General features: G+C 45.3%; 1 protein-coding gene and 1 long non-coding RNA gene across 3 annotated transcripts; one reads left to right on the plus strand and one right to left on the minus strand.

Moving 5' to 3' along the window:
* Positions 1 to 6,930: 6,930 nt before the first annotated feature.
* On the minus strand, positions 6,931 to 7,771 carry LOC306663280 (olfactory receptor 2AJ1-like). The gene has a single exon (XM_079143714.1). It carries the CDS (start codon positions 7,767 to 7,769, stop codon positions 6,936 to 6,938), a length of 834 nt encoding a protein of 277 aa, XP_078999840.1. The 5' UTR covers positions 7,770 to 7,771; the 3' UTR covers positions 6,931 to 6,935.
* A 4,073-nt stretch (positions 7,772 to 11,844) lies between these two features.
* Positions 11,845 to 21,334, plus strand: LOC306663300. Of its 2 annotated transcripts, XR_013764445.1 has the most exons (4): positions 11,845 to 12,020; positions 12,356 to 12,523; positions 20,004 to 20,376; positions 20,752 to 21,334. It is a non-coding gene; the product is annotated as an uncharacterized lncRNA (long non-coding RNA). The 2 variants fall into 2 exon arrangements; XR_013764444.1 differs by having other exon boundaries at positions 20,004 to 21,334.
* Positions 21,335 to 22,471: the final 1,137 nt, after the last annotated feature.

The following is a 22,471-nucleotide window of genomic DNA, read 5'->3' on the forward strand; positions in this document are numbered from 1 at the left end:
AGGCAATCAGAAGGGTCCACAGCTGTCTCCTCTCAGGCACACAGGGATCTCTGGGGTGAAATTCCCACCTGAGATCATTCAAGAGGAGGCAATCATCCATGTGGCGCTGTCCCACATTTTAGTCTTTCCAGCACCGCCACTGTCCTCTCTGTGCACCACAGGACACTGCGGGAATCACCCCTGGGCACTGTCCAGGAATGTTTCACGGTAGCTGAGTGGCAGCCTATGCAACACTCATGGCCATCACAAAGCCGGGTTTTCTTCTGAGTGCGACTCGCACCTCTGATCTCACTGCCAGCCGTGGGCTCTGACTAGGTGTGAATTTGGATCTAGAACCTTACTCGACTCAGTCACAAAGTGAGATTATGATCTCCAAGAGCAAACGATTTACGTGTGAAGCGTTTTAGGGCAGCGGCTGGGACGGAGTTCCCACAGACCCCATGTTCTTTGTATTCACTGTCGCTACCCATTCCAATTGTTTGGCCCACTTTCTTGGTCCTGTTTCATTTCTTCCTTCCAGTTCTCTCTCCTATCTTCCCCTCCATCGCTCTCTGCTTCCTTCCTTCCTTCCTGCCTTCCTCTTTCTGTTTACAAAAGTGCTTGATTTAATTTGAAAATTCATATAGTCTTGGAAATGTTTTGTTAGCAAATTAATCTTCATTAACTTAAAATGGAAATGATCTCTAAGTTGCCTGCTCACATGGTATGAGAAGATTCATTATGACAATAAAAAGCTTGAAGAGGTATTAATCGATCTGTTGGATACCTGAGCCATGTACCTTGACTTGCATGTTGAATGATGAATCATGGTTATAGCATGTAGAATAATATCATAGAGATCCAATTAAATCAAAGGGACAATTTCAAAAAAGATTTGATTTCAAAAAGGATAGGACACAGAAAGAAAACAGTGAAGCATGCAGTGTGTTAATGGAAGGCCCCCAAGATAGGTTGCTTTCCCAGCTGTTCACACAGAGGGATGCACATGCAACTAGACAACAATTTGGCATTTCCATAAATGATTAATTTCTGGGAATTCCTAGACAACAATTAGCTGCATTCATGACTAAGTCTTTCATAGTTATCTAATCTGTCCTTATTAGGATGAAATTATTCATTTTTATTGAAAACTAAAAAGCCAATTTATTGAATGAAATATTAAAAGTAAGTTTAATATTTTCACTGACACTGTGGTAATGCAACTGGAATGATTTCTTTAGCCCTTACAGATGCAGCCAATTAGGAAGGCACTTTGCCCGTGAAACAGAACCATCCTCGTTGTGAGAGGCTGCAAACTGCGGAAGATTCTAAGTTTAAGCACCAGGATGCTGCGCATTCATGAGCTTCACACGGCACATTTAGAAAGGCCCATTTTATAGCTACTCACTTCTCCACCGGTGAGTGGTTGGTTCACAGTGGCTAGGAAACTAACTGCATATGACCTTCCAGCTGGCCTGGGCAGGAGTGGGGTGTCCAGGCAAAGGGACAGCACAGAGTGTCTTTGCGTGCAGCTGCCCCACTGGCTCCTGGAACAAACACAGAGCCAGGGACTGACATCCGAGGGCGTGTACACCAGCATTTCATTCTCTCTGGATGATTGCCTCTTCTTGAATGATCTCAGGTGGGAATTTCACCCCAGAGATCCCTGTGTGCCTGAGAGGAGACAGCTGTGGACCCTTCTGATTGCCTCGCCACCCTCGGGTCCCAAGAGAAGGAGCTTCAGAATCTAACCCGACTTGGGTACAGCTCAGTGGAGGGGTTGACGGACACCCACACATCCCTTGTTGTTTCCATAAAGGTCGCAGCCGCCCTCACCGTGTGTGAAAGGTCCTGATGGAAGTTCACACGGACCTTCAGAAAACACAGATGCCAGGATATTTCTAGAAGGCTGCATTGTCCATGGTGTTCCTCAATGAACCAAGCTCTGTACTGAGCTCTGAACCTAGATGCTGGGTTTTACTGATCTGCCCGGCTTCCTCTTGCTGTTGGTTGTAAGGGACTCCTCAGCCGCCGACGTGACTCTGGGAGGACTGTAAAGCTGCACTGGGCAGCAGCCTCACGGGGTCAAGAGGACGCCCTTTGTCTGCACTGTGAAGCGTGCTCCCTGGCTCTGACCCTTCCCCCCGCTGCACCTGTGTGGTCACAGACCTCCTGGAAGCAGGAGCACTGTGTCTGGAGTCCTTAGACTGGTGGAGTTCTGTTCCCATGACCAGCTCCCTGACACAGAGCGTTCCCAGTTCTCCACTGCTCCATATATGAAACTCTCAAAGAAAGTTAACACTGGCCTACGAAAATACGCATTTGAAAATGTCTCTTAATACATACATTGTTCTCTGTATTTGTAGCGAATTGATCTCTGAAGCCCAACATGAAGTCTCAAATGCAGTGTGATTTCAAGATTCTTACAGCTATTTATCAACATTGTACTAAGGAATTTTAAACACACCTCTTGAAATAAGATTCTGGAAGTCTCTCCTGAAAGATGCCTTCTGCATCCGGTTCCTGCAGCGGACTCTAGTCTCAGTGAAGTAATGCAATGTTTTCGTGATTCTCTGCAGCCTTTATCACTGTGTTTGAAAGAACCTCATAAAAAGTTTGAGAAGATAGAAGAGCTAATGAAAGTGAATGTGAGAATGAACTTTAAAACTACATAAATTGTACACTGTTAATATTTCCTATCCATGTTATGATCAGGACATTGAATACCAACCAAGTGATATTGGTTACTCCTTACTCAGTTCTGGCTAGACCTACCATGATAAAGAAAATCAAAGCCAAACACAGACTCACTGTGAAAAACAAGTAAAACACAAGGATATCTGCATTTCACATAACTGACCTGAATATCATTGGGCTCAACCGGGAAATCATAGGAAGGTTCACCAAGTGTGGCAGACATCAATACAGAAGACTAACGACTTTAAAAAATTAGAAATCACTTTTATAAAAATGCATCATTACATTAATATTTATTAATCATAAATTCACCAAGAAATCAATATATTTATATAAAGAGATTTTTAGTGTCTGGACCTCACCTAAAAGGAGGTGAGTAAATGTGTTGTGTTTCCTGTGAGGAGACAGAATGTAAAGAGGATTTTAATTGTTCTTCAATGACTCTGTGTCCATATCCAGACACAAGGCTTTGATTCGTCACGAACTTCTCATGGTCTTAATTAAAACGTGAAGGGAGGGCACATCAAGGATGTTAGGGTTTGGATGTGAGGTGTCCCCCAAAGCTCACCTGTGAGACAATGCAGGAGGCTCAGAGGAGAAATGACGGGGTTGTGGGACCCTCACCCTGTCAGTGATCTGATGCCCTGAAGGGACTAGTTGGCTGTAGCAGAAGGTGGGCGGGGTGTGACTAGGGAGGTGGCATTGGTGTGGCTTTGCGGCATGTATTTGTACTTGGTCAGTGGAGTCTCTCTTTGCTCTCTGATCACCATGTGAGCAGCTCCCCTCTGCCACACTCTCCTGCCATGATGGTCAGCCTCACCTTGAGCCCTGAGGAATGGAGCCTGCTGTCTGTGAACTGAGGCCTCTGAAACTGTGAGCCTGCAAATAAACTCTTCCTCCCCTGAAATTTTCTGGTCAGATCTTTCAGTTAGGGCAGCAAAAAAGCTGGCTACAACAGTGACGAATCTCCATGTGTCAGGATTGAAACAAGAAGCTTTGAAATATCACATTTCAAAGTTACCAAAACTTTCAAAATTCAAAAACTATAAATGATCACCATGAAGCAGATATTTCCCTGGATAATCCCATCGTTGTCATCACATTTTACTTGTAGCCTGTTTTAGTGAGATATTTCACTGCTGTAATAAATGATCCGACCAGCACAATTATAGAGGAGGAAAGGTTTATCTGAGGGAAAACGGCTTCAGAGGTCTTAGTCCATAGAAGGCTGGCTCCATTCCTCGGGGCTCAAGGGGAGGCAGAACATCATGGCGGGAGAGTGTGGCAGAGGGAAGCAGCTCGCATCATCAGGAAGCAGAGAGAGAGAGAAGGTCTCCACTCTCCAGATTCAAAATGTGTCCCAAAGCCACGCCCCAATTCCCACCTCCTCCAGCCACACCCTACCACTTCAATTAATCCAGCCACACATTACCACTTCAATTAATCCCATCAGGGATTAATTCACTGATTGAGTTAAGACTCTCACAACTCAATCATTTCTCCTCTGAACCTTCCTGCATTGTCTCACACGTGAGCTTTTGGGGGACACTGCACATCCAAACCCTGACATAGCCCATTGGCACGGTAAAGCAAACCCCACCCATGCACGGTGTTCTTGCATCAGTGCAAGCAGCTAACAATACGCGGGACTTGTGCACAGTTACTGTGCCTTCAGCAAGTCTAAAACAACTCTCACAACGATGCAGTCTGACATCTGGTAAAACTGTGATCATCATACACCTGTATTTAAAAGTCAGAATCTGAGAGAAGTCCACCTAATTGAATAACATTCCTTCTGTGTTTTATTCTATTTCATTGTATTTTATAACGGAGGTGAATAAACACACACACACACACACACACACACACATACACACAAAGAGTTTGGTGAAAGAAGCTGCATGCGCAGCATAAAAAACACAGTTCTTTGCCAAAATGATTGACCGGCTGCGTTCATTAAGGAATGCAGTCCCATCAGTTCCCAGGCAGAGGAACCAGGGGTGAGGAGAGACGAGGGCCAAGTCGAGTAAGAGGGATCATAGCTGGTTTTCATCCAACAGACGGAACCACCTCTGATTCTTAGACTGAGATCCCTAAATGAATGGCACAGTGTTGTTTGATTTTCTTCTAATTATGCTGGTTTTCTATTTACAGAAGAAGCTATCAGAGAATGTCTCTTTCCTGCTTGTGGAATACTAAAGCCTTTAAATCCACTGGTTATTATCTATGTGGATGGCGGTAGGTTTACAGTTGAATCTTAAAATATCATATGTGCCATTTCTATTTTGTTATATTTTCCTTACAGTCCTGTCCAGGTTGGACCATGCTTTTTGATTCTTTTTACCAAGATAAATACAACTTTTTTCACATACCTGTTGTTTCCAGGTGTTTGATTTCCCCTCAATCTCAGTGCAGCCTTTTCTATTTCCATATCTCCAGTTGGGGAACAAAGGCTGTCAGCCTCGAATGCTGTTTTCAGGGAAGTTGTAGGGTGATGTGACTTTTGATAATCTTCCAGATGTGAGGCTGCCCTGGAGCCGCTCGGCTGAGGATGGCCTTCCCATGTTGACGATACTAATGTCATGACACTCGGTCTTCCAGACCCCAGCTCTACGGTACAGGACCCAGTTGGATTACCGGGAGGAGTAAAAGTGTACATTGTATGACACATCAGCTTCTTTTTTTCTTTTTTAAATCTTTTTAATTTTGATGCATTGTAAACAAATGGGGTACAACTGTTGTTTCTCTGATTGTGCAGGAAGTAGAGTTCCACCATTTGTGTACATACATGTACGTAGGGTGATGACGTTTGTCTCATTCTGTTGTTTTTCCTTCCCGCCGCCCCCTCCCACCCCAAGACCTCAGCTTTTGAAATCTGCACCTTGGTGAACTTGGAACTCTGGCAACCCTTCGCCATACAATCATGCTGCGAATTTTCTCTTAATTATCTGTTGAAATAAAACATGAAAGCCTGGGAGGAATAATACAAGATTATAGGAATGAAGGCAAGAAAGAAAATCCCAGATATTTTTTATTAGTGTATGACACCTGTTTATTATATTTTTATATCAAATTCATTAAATTATGATTTAAAACAGTAACAATCTATGAAAGGTTCAAAATGCATATTGCTAGATTGTTTTAAAATTTTGTACTCTGTTTCATGGTAACCTACATGTTATTTATCAAATTCAACAAAATTGATAACATTTATTCTTATTTTAAATTTGCAATTGTGAATGAAAAACTACTTTTCGCCTATTGAAGTCTTATACATCTTCACATTTGCTTAAATGTTTTTATACTATTTATTTAATATCAACTTCTTAGCAAAATATTATACAATTGTCTGGAACATTTGCCTCAATAAAATGTGGTTTTCTGATTTTGATGTAAATAATGTTATTTAAATGAATTCCTTTTTTCCATTATGAAATCTGAATAGACATTTATTTTCTTCTTTACAATAATTTTAGGATGAATTTCTAGAAGGGTTCATAAAACAGAACTATGTATATGTGAAATGAGACAATGTTCTGGATGTTCTTAAAGAATAAATAATGTTAATTCTAGCAAAAGTAACTCAATTTTATTACACTCAGAGTGAACATGTGCGGGTCAGCATGCATTTATAGTTACATGTGTTTCTCACTCCAGGGAACCAAGATGTTGGTGGAAACCACACAACTAAGTTGTGAGTATTGTGGGTTATTTGTGGACTTGTAAAGTTTTAAAATGTGATTTACTGAGTTTCCTAAAAGTAGAGACAAACATAGGTCTGTATTTTTAAATGATGCGCATGGGGTATAATTAAAAGGTCTTTCTGAGGTTCAGAGGCGGTGTCTGGAGTGTCGAACATCTTTCAGTTCCCGTAAGTGCCTGAGGATCACAGCACAGAGGGCCCGTGGGCACTCACAGTGAAACGGGCTGCACAGGCAGGATCGCCAGAGTTGGGAACATGCATTCCTTCCATTCGGGAAGAGATAGTAGCTATTATCTTCCCAGGGAAACTAATGACAGTTGTCCTTTAGTTGTGAAATAGGGAAATAAAGATAATACTGAGCTTCATTGTTTTTCCTGTTCACTTTTTATACAGAAAGCTACTTCTGAGCAGGTTCTTCATGGCTGTCAGGACATCTTTGTTCCGGAAGCTGTAGATGACAGGGTTGAGGGTGGGCGTGACGATGGTGTAGAATATCGCCAGACACAGCACTCGGGCTCATGATTGAAAGAACACAATCTTCAGGCATATTTCCTGTTCACTTTTTATATGGGAAGCTACCTCTGAGCAGGTTCTTCATGGCCGTCAGGACGTCTTTGTTCCGGAAGCTGTAGATGACAGGGTTGAGGGTGGGCGTGACAATGGTGTAGAATATCGCCAGCAACTTGTCCTGGCCTGGGGTGTGGTATGACTTGGGTCTCATGTAGGTGAACATGAAGGGCCCATAGTACATTAGGACCACGACCATGTGGAAGGAGCAGGTGGAAAAGGCCTTCTTCCGTGCCTCCAATGACTTCATCTGCAGGATGGTGAGAAGAATCTGCACGTAAGATGCACAGATCATGGAGAGAGGGATCAGCAGGAAAATAACAGCACTCACATCAACCCCTCGTTCATAGCGTGAGGTGTCCGCACAGGACAACTTCAGCATGGCAGGAACTTCACAGAAAAAGTGATCAATGGCCCTAGAGTGACAGAAGGGGAAGTGGAGGGCCAGCCCTGTGTGGACGGTGGCGTTGAGGGCCCCAACCAGCCAGCACCCTGCAGCCAGGAGCACACTGACCCTCTCACTCATGAGCACTGGGTAGCGCAGGGGGTGGCAGATGGCCACATAGCGGTCACAGGACATGGCGGCCAGGAGAAGGCACTCACTGCCCAGCAGCGTGAGGGACAGAAACACCTGGGTCCCACAGCCTGCAAAGGAAATGGCTCTGCTGCCTGACAGGAAGTCAGCGATCACCTTGGGAACGATGTTGGAAACATGCAGGATGTCCATGAAGGAGAGGTGGCTGAGCAGGAAGTACATGGGGGTGTGCAAGCACGGGTCCCTGCGGATGAGCAGGATCATGAGCGCATTTTCCATCAGGGTCATGATGAAAACGCCAACCAGGAAGGAAAAGGAGACCAGGCTGGAGTGGGAAGCGGAGAAGAGCCCCAGGAGGATGAAGTCAGTGCTGGCAGTGAGGTTGTCGGGTCTCATGTCAAATTCTGCTCTTCCTACAAAGAGAGAATTCACTCATTAGGACAAGAAAGCAGTGGCTGCACCTCAACGTCCCCTGCGTAGGTCTACGTGGTGAGTGGAGTTACTGATGCATACTCTGTAAGCAGGATCCACGGCTTCTCGGCCGGTGTTGGCAGAGGACTTGTTCCACAAAGCGGGCCTGCCCTTGATCCGCTCCTTGGTCATGCTTAGCTTGCTGAATTGGCCTGTGAGCCTCTGTTGAGTCTCAACATGTGAATTAATTCCACGTACTGCATTTAAGTCCCGTCTTTGGTCAGCTCTCACCTTCTCAAGAGGCCTAACCTGCACACGCTTCGCAAAATGCCACTGGTCCCCGACTCCCCTGGTCCTCCTACTACTCTGCTGCATGGGTTTTCGGTCCACCTTCGCCTTCTCTTTATTAAATGAACAGGTCAGTTCCACATCACTCACTCCACCTGGGTTAACCTCATGACTGACACCGCCAAGGGCAGTCAGGGCCATGAGCAGTTGCTCGATCCTACGTGCTGAGCTCAGGACTAACATAAGTGGACCATGCTAGAGCGACCTTCTCTATGGGCTTGGGATGCAAGGGTCCTCCTCCAAGGGCATGCTCCATGCAGCCCATGAATAAGTCAGTAAATACACAAGTGGACAAATAAACAGTGAAACTTGGTTTTAAATGAAATTTTAAGTAGATGAAACTCATGGAGGATGAAATGTAGGATGATTTCAAATGTCATCCTTGTTTATGTGTAAGAATTGAAAGCCACATTTAGTCAAAATCAGCAATGCATCTTTACAAATATATTTTACTTTTCTGTTTTTGTATAGAATTTGAATCATAACTTTTTTATTCTACATGAAAGGGATTATAGGTGTTGATGTTATTTATTTATGGAAGGTGGTTACATAAATCCTTACATTATAGTTATTTGTGATTTCCTGTATATATGATCTGTCCCTTACATGAATATATATATTATATACATGGGTATACATATTTATAAATAAAGGATGAAATGTATGGATACACTAATATAGGTTTTTTGCATTCTTTAACACATTACCCGATCACCTAAAATTAACAACCAAAAAATTGATCATCTCATTGAGAATTTGCTTTTGAGTTTAAATATAATGAATTTTAATTTTCACAATGTGAGAATTAAGTCACTGACAGCATATAAATGATTTAGTTGATCATATTTTATTTTCCGTAAGTGCTGACTCATTATTATGAACTCCATGAATCCCTGATCTTACTTCTAATACCCCTGAGTGCTAGCAGCATTTTGCTGTGATCCTGAGCAAAGAAGGCCAGCACTGCGAGGGGGCCGTGACCCTGCCTGAGCCCTGTTCTGGCTGTTCCCATGGCTCAGAAGCCTCGATGACACACTCAGATGGAGACTTAGGGGCAGTGAGCCTCCCGTGAGCTGTTTGGTCACAAACATTTCCCAAATCAGTGCAGATCACTGAGGCTCAAAACGAGCAATACTGTATCTCTGGAAGCATATTCTCCCTCTGGTTTTGCTTTTCCGATTAATTATTCACTTTATTAAAGTCACCTCATGACCATTTACTGCTGAGAACCCTGTTTAGCAGAACTGCCGGCCCATTGCAGGTGCCATTAAAGACTTGCCAGAAGACAGAATTTTTTTAATGGTCTACAACATCAAAATCTTTTCAAGTACTCATCACTTTTTCCTCCTGTGCATCTCTGGCTTGCCTTTGTGTTTCTATGGCGTTCTCGTCATCTACACAGCCACATCCACGTTTTCTCCCCGGCCCAGGAAGCCACGTGGCTCAGTGCGGGCCCCTCCCCGCCTGGCTCCCACCTCCGGGTGCACAGTCTATGGGCACCTGAAACCTCTACGGGCAGGTTTCATGAGTCTGCCTACCTCACCACCCCGAATCTGGAATAGTCTATGATGCCAGAATCATTAATGAAATTACACCTCTGCCCTGCTGTGGCATCTGCATTGACGGTAAAAGCTGCCCTTGAATCCAAGGACACAGAGAGCCTGTTCACGTGTAAGGATGGGGACAGCGTGGTGCCCTCCCTGCAGCTTCTCCCTCAGGGGCAGCTCTTGCCCAGCACAGTCCGGTTCCCCACCTCTCTTCACATATTCCAGGTAATGTTGGCGAGGGATGCTACACAGACGTCACACCCACCTCTCACCCGTCCTCAGACTGGCCCCCAAATACATTCTCATGTGATTTTAAGACTTTAACTTTTCATGAACTTTTAAATCTGTTTTTCTATAAATTCTTGTTATATTTTTTAAGCATCTCTGGATACCTAAAGTTTAGACATTTGGAGGAAGCAAGGAGTCAATTCTGTCCAAAGTTTAAACAGCGTCCTTAATGCTTCATAGACTGTTTACCTGAGCTCAAAACAGACACTTCATTTTAAGGGAACACAGACTGTGGTGTGGAGAAAGGAACAGAGAAAAACATCAGCACGAATCATGTAGGTCATTTCAGACAGAAAAAAAAAACAAACAAACAAACAAAAAGCTTTAATAGAATGAAAGAAATAGGCCAATTAGAACAGGATAGGGAACGGACAGGGGAAAAAGCTCAGTGTCAAGGGTGAAAGGTCACAGTGGGCAAACAGAATTCTTTCAGAGGCCCAAACCAGGGGTAAACACAGAGTCACCACCAGGACCTCACTGGTGACACAGAGACTCTTCCCAGACCCTGTCAATCAAGTCTTTGGATTCTTGCTTTTTAACATAATATCAACTGGATGCACAAAAATTTAGCTAACCAGTGTTTTGTTACATTTAGGTTATTTCTCAGATGTTGTTAGTAAAAATGATTTAATGAATAATTTTATCTCTAAGTTTTCTGTGTCCAAGGCAAAGCCAAACTTTTGTTACAGTTGATACATTTATATGTCTTTTAATCTACTGATATTTTCAATTGATATTACATTTATTGAAATGAAATTCTGTTATTAAATTGTTGCAATGAATTAATTTCTGAAAGCTGACTTGTGGTATATATCAAAGTTAATTTTTAGGTCAATAAAGGAAACAGTGTGTTGTGTGTGTATACGTAAATATACACACACACATATAATTATCATAGAATGCTATACATTTTGAATTTGTAGGAAAATATTAATGAAAACAAAATTCACTAACTTAGGCAGGTGGGATCTGGGAAGGGGAAAATCCACCGCCTATCCCAGTGCCAGTTGCTGGCTGCTCTTAAAATTTCTGTTAAATTGAAATTTGGGGAATCTTCAACCAAGCATAATTCTAGTCCAGTTTTCTCAAAATGCTAAGCGCTCACCATTTTATGAGATGAAAATTCAAAATACAATGTAAAAAGAAAGCTAAGTTACCTAGCGGCCTCTAGTTGTGCCACACACATACGGTTTAGTCCTCAAGTAGATGCCTCCTTGGGCCACATTTTTAAGTAACAAACCCTCCGCTGTCACATCCCCTCACCAGCAGGTCCTGGCGCCGGCCTCCCGCGGGCACAGCAGGGAGGCGCTCGCTCGGGGCTCTGACCGCCTCGCCTGCAGGCGGGCTGCTTTCTCCGCAGCCGACTCTCCCAGCACTCTCGGGGGCTTCAGGGCTTCGTTTCTCCAAACTCGCTTGTAAAGTCCCCTCCATGGGGACCTCGTGCTCCCGGCAAAGAGAGGAGTCCCCAGAACCCCGCGGGCCTCAGGACGGACGCCCAGCGCTGGGGCGAGGCCTTGAGGCCGAGGTGCCGTCCTCCGCAGGCTCACCCGGAGCACGGAGGGCCTCCCTGGAGCTCGGAGGGCCGCCTGGAGCACCGAGGGCCGCCTGGAGCACCGAGGGCCGCCTGGAGCACCGAGGGCCGCCTGGAGCACCAGCGCCGCCCGTGCACCTGCAGGGCCTCCTCCCTCGGCCCACCTCCCTCGGCCTCACCAGTGAAACTCCGCAGGCGACGTTCTCCCGGCTGTTTCCTCACGTAGCCTCCTTGCTCACCCGGGAGCTGGACACCTTGCCCCGGAGCCCCGAGTCCTGGCGTGTGCCCGCAGACGAGAGCGTCCTCGGAGGGGTTGAGGCCCCAGAGGTGCCTGGACTCCGCACTCCTCCCGACGAGCCGGGCTGGGAAGCGCCGTGCACCGGAGTCATTTAGCACCAGCACGCAGAAGCACAGGTGGCATTGCCCCTGGGAGCCCAGTGGCAGCGCCCGCGGAAACAGCGGTCTTTCCCAGGCAGCGGGAGGGGCCGGGTCCCCAGGGGCGGCCAGGGAAGGAGGTGGCGGGAGCACGCAGAAGTGACAGGCCGTGGGCACCCAGGACAGCCCCTAAGATCCCCGGGGTCCTCAGCGAGGCCGGTGTCAGGGGAGAAGGGACGAGGTTTTGGCATCACTGAACCATGTGGAATTAAAGTTATGATAATGATGATAGCAAAGAGGAAAAAGACAGAAAAAGTATTTTTCAAAAAAAAAACGTTGTCCTGGTTCTTCTCCACCCAGCTCTGTTTACTTAGCGTACTCTATTCCTGCTCTTCCTGGAGCCCTCGGCTGCTGCCACCACCTGACCAGGGAGGACAGCTGAGCACATTCAAGCAAAGGACGCTGTGAAGGGAACCAGGGCACAGATTGCAGAAGTGAGGAAAGGAAGCTGTTAATCACTGAAGACGGTACTTTCAACTGTGGTGGGTCTTGAGATGATTTTAATTTAAGTGCTTTGTCTTTGACGATCACATAAATATGCTTGTGAAAGGTAGGTATATAAATAAATGTTTAGCCATATTTATTTTCTTTGTGAATTTCACTTTCTTTAAATGCGTCACATTTATTTCTTATTAATTATTGTGAGTATATAATCATTTGCTAACCAAAGAATTATTCTCTGAACACCTGAGTCCCGATTTTAATTTTACTCATCTGAAGGAAAGCTCTGATTTTCAGTGGAATCAGCCCTCCAACGGAAGACCAGTAGTTTCTAAGATAGTGTAATTAAAAGGAGTAATTAAAGTGTAATTAAAAGTTTCTAGCAAAACAGAGGAAGTGGAAGAGAAATATCACATATATCAATATAGTTTAATTAAATTGGGCAATGAATTACAAGAGATGTCAGAAAATATATAACATATAACTTATATGTCTAAAACTCCGAATAGTGTGATGAGAGTCCTATACTTTCTATTATTGAATCAATGATGCATTTGCTTTTGAAGTATCTACAGACTTCTTTTCCAAAACTGAAATAGTTCACTAGACAAAAAACAACATAAGTACATAGGCAATAAGCTAATTGAAAAGTCCTCAGTGCCCATTAACCATCAGGAAAATTCAAATTCTAAGCCAAGTGCGTTACTATTAGCTCACAAGAACTGGCCAAAATGAAAAAGTGTTGACACTATTGGACCAACTGGAGTTGGTGTTCATCCCTGGTGAGCCTACAGCTCAGCAGACACCTTGCAGAGCAGTTTACTAAGTGCATCACACAGGTGACAAGAGGACAGAGACACACGGTGACATAAGGGAGGCCATCAGCAGCTCTGATCACGGCGGCTTCACACTCAACACGGCACATGCACCTCTCCACTAAACAATGGCCTGATGAGCGTCGACCTCTCAGGCCAGGGAGGTCCACACAGCAATAAAAGAGCAAACTCTGCTGACAGTGCAGACACAAGGAGAATTTTAAAAACTCATTGATCTTAGGAGGGAAAAATCAAGACACAAACAGTACCTACTAGCAGTTTGCACCAAGATATAGGCCAAGCTGAAGGGGGGTAAACCAGGGTGTGCTGTGCAGCCTCACTGGGAATGGTGGCCAGGAGGCACCTTCCCCAGGCGCTGGTGGAATTCACAATGGGAACGGCTGGGCTCTCCTGTCCCACAAATTCAATCAAGGAAACCCATGGACACGAGGGTGGGAGCGAAGTATCAGGATTCGTTAGAGTAAGAGGAAGAAAGCAGAGCTCCTGAGGAGAGCATGCCAGCAGCGGTCTGTTGTCTGGGTCTCTCGGGTCGACCTGCCTGCCGGTGACTGCTGGGGTCTGGGGTTCAGAAAGGGCTCCTTCTCGCCTCCCTTGTGCGTCTTCTTCAACGCATCTGGGAAGACTAGTTTCCAAGCACTTTTTAGCACAGGGGTCGGGTCGGGGTTTGCTGGCCCAAGTGGAAGCGCTTTTCAGAAGGCTTTGTGGCTGGCGGTGGCTGGGGTAGGGGAAGGGAAACCCAGGAAGAGCCCCGGAGGTGAACTGCCATGTCTCCTCGTGGCACGATCTCCTCGCCTCTTTCGCTTCGCTGAGGCCCTTATCCTGTCCCCGTGGGTGCTCTGCCCTCCTGCCTGGGTGGCCGAGTCTCCTGTTGGGGCACGTAGAGAAACTTCTAGTCACTATTCAAGGCCTCATGCTGGCCACACACTTTCTCAGGCCCCATTGACCTCGCTGTTCCTCAGGCTGTGGATGAGGGGGTTCGACATCGGGGTGAGGATGGTGTAGAAGGCGGACACCACCTCATCTTATCCTGGTTAGCTGACCTGAAGGATTTGGGTCTCATGTAGATAAAAATGGCAGCTCCATAAAAGAGCCCCACCACGGCCAAGTGTGAGGAGCAGGTAGCAGAGGCCTTCTTGCGGGCTTCTGTGGAGCGCATGTGGAGGACGGCAGCCAGGATGCACCGTAGGACGTCAGGATGAGGCAGCTGGGCACCAGGAGCATCAGACACAGCAGACGTACATGACGTCCTGAGAGACAGACGTGTCAGCACAGGCCAAGCGCACGAGGCGGGGACCCTCACGGGCCTGTCACCAGAGGCTAAGAGGAGACGCGGGAGTCGGGCGCTGTCTGGGTGCTGGTTTATTCACGCACACAATCACACACTCACTGCATCTAACTCTAGTCCCAGCCTAACCCTGGCCCCATGCCCACGTCTCAGTGCTCACCATGACGGGTCTTAGGCCGGCTCCGCTGGGAGTGCATCCAACCTGGAGGGCGTGTGGAGGTTCACCACAGGCGGAAGCAGAGGCTGGTGGCCGTCTTCTCTGGTGTCTCACCTGACTGGTCATCCAGGGTCTCAGCTCTCTGATGTCCGCAGCTCTCTGACGTCTGGTCCAGCCCTCATCTCAGCTCTCCACCGTCCCATCGTATGCTCTCTGGTGGGTCTTATAGTTCTTCTTGTGTCTGTCGAGGCTGGATAAGGTGTACGGCACTGGGTGCTGGGTGTGGTTGTTCTCGACTGTCTCTAATTGGTTACGCCTCTTTTGGGGTCACATCATTGGATTTTCGCACGGTTACATTATTTGAGTTGCATATCACACATAACCTTGCATTATTCATGTAACATCCTACATAGTAAAGTCAAGTCTAGGAAGCAAAGCAGAGTACATCACGCATAACATTCCACCCCCTGAGCCACTTGGGCTCCTGAGAGGGCGAGTGGGTCAACACAAGGAACAGCACACAAGGGATAAGAGTGACATGAAGGGAGGCCTAGCCCCTGCACAAGCCATGTCTAATTAGAGCTGTCGACAGCAAATCAGGTATGGGATAGCCAAAGAGCGTAAGCATCTGTGGTTAGGAGTCAGAATAATTCAGATACTGGGTCCTCACATAACAGGTGTAGAGGGGGTACAAAGAAGTAAAATATTGCATACTGGTGAATAACACAAAGAAAAAATATAACTTAAGAGCAGTAAAATGTGATCCGCATCTTCCCTGAGATTGCGGAAACAATATGTAAGTAGATTGTGATGCAAAGCATGGCAAAGTCAATCACCCGAGGATATTTCATCAAGATCCACTTTACAGTTCCACATAGGGGCAGAGGTACAACATGGGCATTTTTCAGGTTTAAAGTGGGTAACGGTCTAGAAGTGATCATTGTCCATCTGGTGGAAAGAGTTTGTGGTATTGGAAAAACGTAGTTTGGTGGGAGCAGGACACCAACAACAGCTCGGACGTCTGCGTCTAGGGTCGGCGGGCATCTCCGCAGATCCGCTGCATCGAGCGCCTTGGATTCTGTTCTCCTGCAAACAGAGGAAAATGCGGATGGCAACAATAATAAGGATTAGGCCAATAAAGAGTCCACACAGCTCCATCAACCAGTGCCAAGGGTTCCATCGGCATAGGCAGAGATACTTACATTTAAAAAGATGAAAAACCCTCTTATATAGAGATCAATCTTGGGCCATTTCTGCTAGATTATGTTTCATGACGAAGGCAGCTTTGTCCCCTAAAGTTACTACTTTGTCAAGGTCATGTTTGGACATGTCCATGCGTTTAAAATGTGCCTGGTCAACTGCTTCAATTGCCTTCTCACTGTGTTGTAAGGTAGAGGCTAAGTGCTGTATTGAGCATTCTTTGTTGTTCAGCAGATGTTTGTGGAGTAATATATCCCCATTGGTGCAAAATACAAAACCCTCAAATGATTGGTGGTTCTAGGAGACTAAGTGATTGGTGGTTTTGAGTGGTGTGATGTGCTGATTGACGCGCTGATTGGATAGGTACTCAATAAAAGAAGAAGAAGCTTCCACAATAAATGAGTCAGCAGCTACAAGCTCGCCTGCTCTTACCTGGCTCCCGGTGTCTGCGTGGTTATTGACACTGCGCACTTCACCCCCCATTACACAAGCCCCTGTGGTAAACAATAGATGTTGTTTGGCAAAATCTTGTGGTTCAAAAGATAGATGTGTGATTACCTTGAAAGGAGATGGTAGAGATTTCAGGACAAAACCTTGAGGGGGAGTGGACATCCACTTGCACAGCTTTGGTAGTTAGAGGGCATCTAGCTGGTAGATGGAGGGAGTCATTAAAGTGACATTGTGATGTCTCATAAGTGTATAGTTATCCATGGAGCATGTTAGCAATGCATAGTTGCCCAGCTTAACTAGTCTGTCTGGAAACAAGATTTCTGTTAGGTCTGCGGAATGTAAGTCCGTAACTGGATCTGCAGCTGTGATAAAGGTATTATGACTGATCTGATCTACTTGTTGTGAGTCTATGTACCAGGCAGGTTTACCTTGATTGGCACAATAGAATTGGTTAAGTGGTATTATCCATGTTCATCCTATGTTGTGGCACGGGTTGAGTATGATAGACGATCATCACTAATCTCAAGGGTATTTTGAGGATGTTGATTTCACACATGCCATAGTCACAGTATGGTCTTCGGCTGGGTTGAGAATGGAAATACAGTCAGCGATTTCATGTCCCAGTCCAGTCTTAATCAGGGTTTGTAGATCCTGGGTAGCATGGTCTAGTAATCTTTCAAGGTGTAAGCATTCACTATCCTTTCATGAGGATGATAGAAGTCGGGAAATATGATTGCTGATTAGTGGTTGATCTGCATACATGCCTTTCAGTTGTTGTTGTAGTAATTGTTGCTCTGTGTGTAACTTGTGCGTTCAGCTGTAGCAGTGTGAAGAGAGGATGATATCACACATATGGCTTCAGTTTGTTTTTCAGAGATTGTTTTCCTGAATTTATTTGTACACAAATTCTTCCATCATGGCTCCTGCGATCAGTGCACTGGTGGCCGGAAGCTGCAGTGGTTTTCTACCATAGGCACAGCCTTCAGAAGTAAGTCGTAGCAATGGTCAATGATGGAGACTTCCGGCTGCAAGTCTGGAATTTCTCTGAGACACCAAGAAGATTGAGTGTAACTTCCACTGGTTGAATGTGTGGTTTGATGAGAAGTCTCATTAGCATGCCCGTTTGCAGGACAAATGGTGGTGCATCCATTGTGACAGGTAGATGAGACAGAGGAAATAATACAGCACATTTAAAGTGTGCAGTATAGAATTTGTGAGTCTTATTATATCTGCCATGGTTGATCACACAAGGAGTGGTTCCATTATCCTTGGTGTAGCAATCTTTAAATGTCAATGGTATCTGGAATATTTTGTTCCAGATATAGAAACAGTCTGGCAATTTAGAGGTGTTGAAGATTGGTGGATACGCAATTGCTGGGGTGCAGCCCTAGCAGGAGTCCATGGGTTCCACACAGGTAATGGGGCGTGGGGAGACAGCAGCAGTGATGGATGGAGAATGAAAGACACAGACTCTAGTTCTGGTGCAATCAATCCCACTTTATTCTGGGGAAGGCTGGGTTTATATACATTTTTCTTCAGGCTATAATAGCAGTCTCGTGGTTAATATTAAAGAAGTTTCCAAAGCATAGGCAGAAGACAGCAACCTTACAGATTATCCTTACCTAATCACAATTGTTTTAAGAATGTCTAACTACATCAATGAGCTAATACAATGTTTATTTCCCTAATATCTAAACTCTATGTGACCTAAGACTATTCTTATTATTCTCCCAGTTAAAGCGATAGACAAGTAATCTCATGTGACCATCTCTACTAGGTCCATCTGGTTAATATCTAAATTGCTGAGTTAAGGGCTACAGGAGGGCAGCGGTCCCAATGGTTATTGTGCACCAACGTTTATTATAGGGGTGACCTATTCTTTGTAGGAAGGAAGGAATGTTGTGAAACCTTATTCTTTTACCCCACCACCATCGTTAGAATTTACCCAGCCTGTTGGAGACAAAGGCAGATCTATATCTATTTTCTCCAGAGGCTTTCAGGGACTCATTGCATGGTTACAAAATTATTTTTAATTTTGTTAGTGGTAAAGACCCATTGTTTTCCAGATTGTAGGTAATATTTTCTGGAATTTTTGTTGTATTCCCCTTGTCCCCTTAAGCAATCCATTCAGACTGAAATGAGTAATATATTATCAGAAAAACACAGCAGAAAAAACACCATGCTCCGGAGCAAAACATCTGGCAATTCCTTTTAGGATGAGCCTTTGCAAACATCCTCCAGAGGATCTTTGTCAAGCACTGGATGGAATTCCAGATGCCCCCGCATGCAATAAGTTCAGCAATTCCCCCCGACTTGACACGAAGTAGTTTTAGAAGAATGTAAAAGTAATATGGTAGCTGTCCATGGTGGTAAGTGGTAGTAGGAAAATATTTGCTTGGTTGTATTCCTGTGGTATGCCACCAGGTTAAAGTTCTATTGTCAGCTTCTGAGATGTCATATTGTATCCTGGAAAATTCCGTATACCTACATCTCTCTGCGCATAGTCTGTCCTCACGTAGGGTGGGTGGTGCATAGTCTGTCGTTGGAACGATTGGGTTTAGTTTTGTTTCAGGGTTGCCTTTACTGAACTCACAGTGAGTGATGTCATTCTTCACACGTACGCCATGGGATATAGAATAAGTGTACCGTGGCACCAGTGTACGAGGCCAACACACGGCAAACTCCAAACGTGAGTTGGCGCCAAGAGCATTCCTCCTGGAAAGAGGTGTGTGTTGCTAGTTAAGCCTGTGACAGCCATCCAGTGGTTGAAATTCGATGAATCAAGCTGAAACCTAGTTCCCTATTTAACTTTGGGAAGATGAAGAAGAGATATCTTGATTCCTGTATCCTTAAATCTGAGAAAATAAAAGGGGTAATCAGTCCAGCTTGTACCGTGACAAGTTTCATTGCATTCGAAGATGTGGGAAGCATTCCAGGATACGTTCTTCTGGAGTAATTCTGAAGTATTCATGTCGTATAATGCGTATCTTCCTCCGCTGGCAGTTGCTTTATCTAGTTCTCTGTAGTTTCGTGTAGTTTCGACTTGAACTCTGAAGGATTGGCTATATCTGAGGCACGGCGATGGTGATAAAGCGTGCTGTTTCCGGTAAAATTGCCAGGCCGATAGGTGCTTTGTAAAGGGTGTCCTTTGCACCTGAATTGCCAGCGTGTTGTAGAACGGTACTCCACGTTCAGGTTTGGAGAAGAGTGCCTTAGGCCGGAGGTCAAAGCAAACCATGCCAACATGGAGCATGGATGGAGGATTCCTTCTGAATGGCTGAGCCAGAGATGAGCCGTCTCTGAGGCACGGTGCTTGTCTGAAGACGGAGTCTGGACTCAGCGCTGCATCTGAAAGACTCCTGTGGTTGTGGGACCGGTTGAGGCACCGGGTCTGTGATGATGAGAGGGAATCCATCAGCTTGGGCTCCCAGAACTGCAATTCTGGCCCACATGTCCAGTGGCAGGAAGATGTTCTGAACTTTGTAGTCCCATCTATTGGTGTTATACAGCTCAAATTTACCATAAACCGGTAAATTGGGAAAATCAGATACACACAGTGCTGATATATTCGCATTTTCTAATCCCGGATATAGGTTAAAAAGGTGTGTGTCCTCACATTCCGCCTGAGACCATTCAGGTATGGGCAGAAGTGCTGCAGAAAGTCGGTATTGATCATCCTGGTCTTTCCTCCAGGCCCACGCGTAGGCAGGTCAGTGAGGTGGTCTCAGCTGTGGGCCATCCTGGTTCTCCTCTCCGTACGACGGTCAAAGGTACCACAGTCCTAAAAGATGTAATTGGCAGCACCGTAGTCGTGTCTCGACGTCTGTGACGAGGACAGCCGAAGTATGCTGACAAGAACTTAAAGGAAGCTGCACGTCTGCAGGTGCACGTCTGGCCCAACGCTTCGGGTTCCCGTATGCATGTGATAGTGACATTAGGTCCTTGATGTGACATCGCCACCACCTGGTAAGCTGGTGCTAGCTTTTGGAAGTATATTGAATGGATGGCGGGCCCAGCTCTTATATTTCTAGTGAATTCCGTGGAACAGCAATGAAGAGGGTTTTCATCATAAACGCTAGAGCTGTTAACTGCTGTGGCTTCCTTATGGAAAAGCAGTGACAATTGATTCATTTCTTCATAATACTCCTCACAATATGAGTAATAAGTCTCTGCTGCATGCGTGCAGAATGCATATTTCACCCAGAACAAGTTTGTGGTGATAGAAGTGTTATGTCCCCAAGGCAGATGTCCCAGTGTACATGAGACAAGTTTATATAATGTGGATGTCTGACAGGCGTTTAATAGGTCTGACGTGTTCAAATGTGGCCTCTTTTCTTTTAGGTCCATATTCAGGAGTGGTGGCAGGAGCTTCGACTTCATCATCGTCCTCCTCCGTGGATACAAGCCCAGTGATGATCCCAAGGGTGGTGGTAGGAGCTTCAGCTTTGCCCCTGCCTTGTTTGTGGATGCAAGCCCTGGGCCCACCAACCCAATAGTGATCCGAATCCATGACATATCGCACCCCATATTACCAAGTTAAACGTACCTCCCGGTGTTGGCAGCAAAAGGAAATCTGTCAAAGACCACGGAGATCCTTAGGACTGTGTGCAGAAGAAATTTTACGTCCTCCAGTTGGAAGTGACCCAAGATCACTAGGAGATCCAGGTATGTGCTCCACAAGTGTCTTGGCACTCTGGTGTCCATCCTGAGGTGATCATGTGTTAGAGTTTCCACCAGACAGATGGCACAATTTCTGATAAGGCATTGTCTCCAACCGGCAGTCTGGTTGGTACCAGTTGGTTACATAAGGCAAAATGTCCGATTAGACTACCAGTGATGTAAACAATAAAGGCAACAGACAGGGAAACAACAGGAGTATGAACACAACACATCACTTTAAGTTTCAATGTCTTTAATGTGTTTTGGTTTTCTGGTCCATATAAGTTATTTGATTGCAATGAGAAATAAAATCCGGTATGCGAGTGTGACGTCAGATGACAGTGCTCTCAGTGTGGATAGGTCTACCATTGAGGAGTCAGGTCCTTCAGTTTGGTGATGCTGTCACCTTCCTGAGAGGTTGACCAGACTGAGACATCTGGTCCTGGTCCTACGATGTTGCCCATCCTGAGTGATTTGTCATTCCTAGAAAGTGTGATACATCTGTCAGTTAATAATGGTATGGATTCATCCTGGGACTTGGGTGTCAGGAAGAAGGAAGGTGGAAACACAGTACTGAACGGGGAAGGTCTGTGAAGCCTATATCGAGAGTTTACTCCAAAAGCAGCTATATTCAATGCCCTTTGGATGGGGAGTTCTGTCAAATTTGACAGTATAATTTTCAGCAGTCTGTTGAAAGGCTCAGTGCATCTAGCTGCTGTAGGGTTGTATGCCAGAAGAAACTCCCACTGGATATCTAAAGATATCCAGTACTGAAGATCCCATGAAGTGTGATCCTTGGTCTGATGAAATGATTACTGGTGTGCCATACGTGGAACACCAGGTTCATAATGTCATGACTGTAGGGACTTGATTTGGTTTGGTGGCTGCACAAGCTAGTCTCAAACCAGAATGGACATCGACCATGGTACAAGCATATTGGTTATGAAAGTTTGACAATGTTTCAATAAAGGCAATCTAGATGTGATAGTTAAAGTAACGTGGGGGTGAAAGATGGGATGGAGGGTTACAGTGGAAATATTGGAGTAAGTTTGGACAATTGGAACCAGATTTCACAATCGGATTACACATTTGCCATGAGGCAGGAAGACTGCATCTTGTGCACCAATTCGATAGCCCATGAGTGCCTATTTGTCCTAGGGCTTTGTGTATATTCCTAAGATCCTCTATGTGAATAGAGGTGGTATTTGGAGTGACTATTTTCCTATCAGGTTTTCTATGTAGTGTAAGTTTTGTATCAGATCAGGAAGACACAGTCCAAGGGTTTGGATTGACCAATTTTAAAGTTGCAATTTTAGAAATTTTATCCATTGTATCATTATGTCTGGAAATTTCATCTAATTTTCCAGTGTGGGCATCCACATGAGAAACAAAAATTGATACA

Source organism: Sciurus vulgaris (genome assembly GCF_902686455.1).
Source record: "Sciurus vulgaris genome assembly, chromosome: 6".
Taxonomy (NCBI): domain Eukaryota; kingdom Metazoa; phylum Chordata; class Mammalia; order Rodentia; family Sciuridae; genus Sciurus; species Sciurus vulgaris.

Excerpts from the sequence above, each read along its gene's own strand:
- LOC306663280 (XM_079143714.1), bottom strand. The coding sequence starts at position 7,769 with ATGACCCTGATGGAAAATGCGCTCATGATCCTGCTCATCCGCAGGGAC.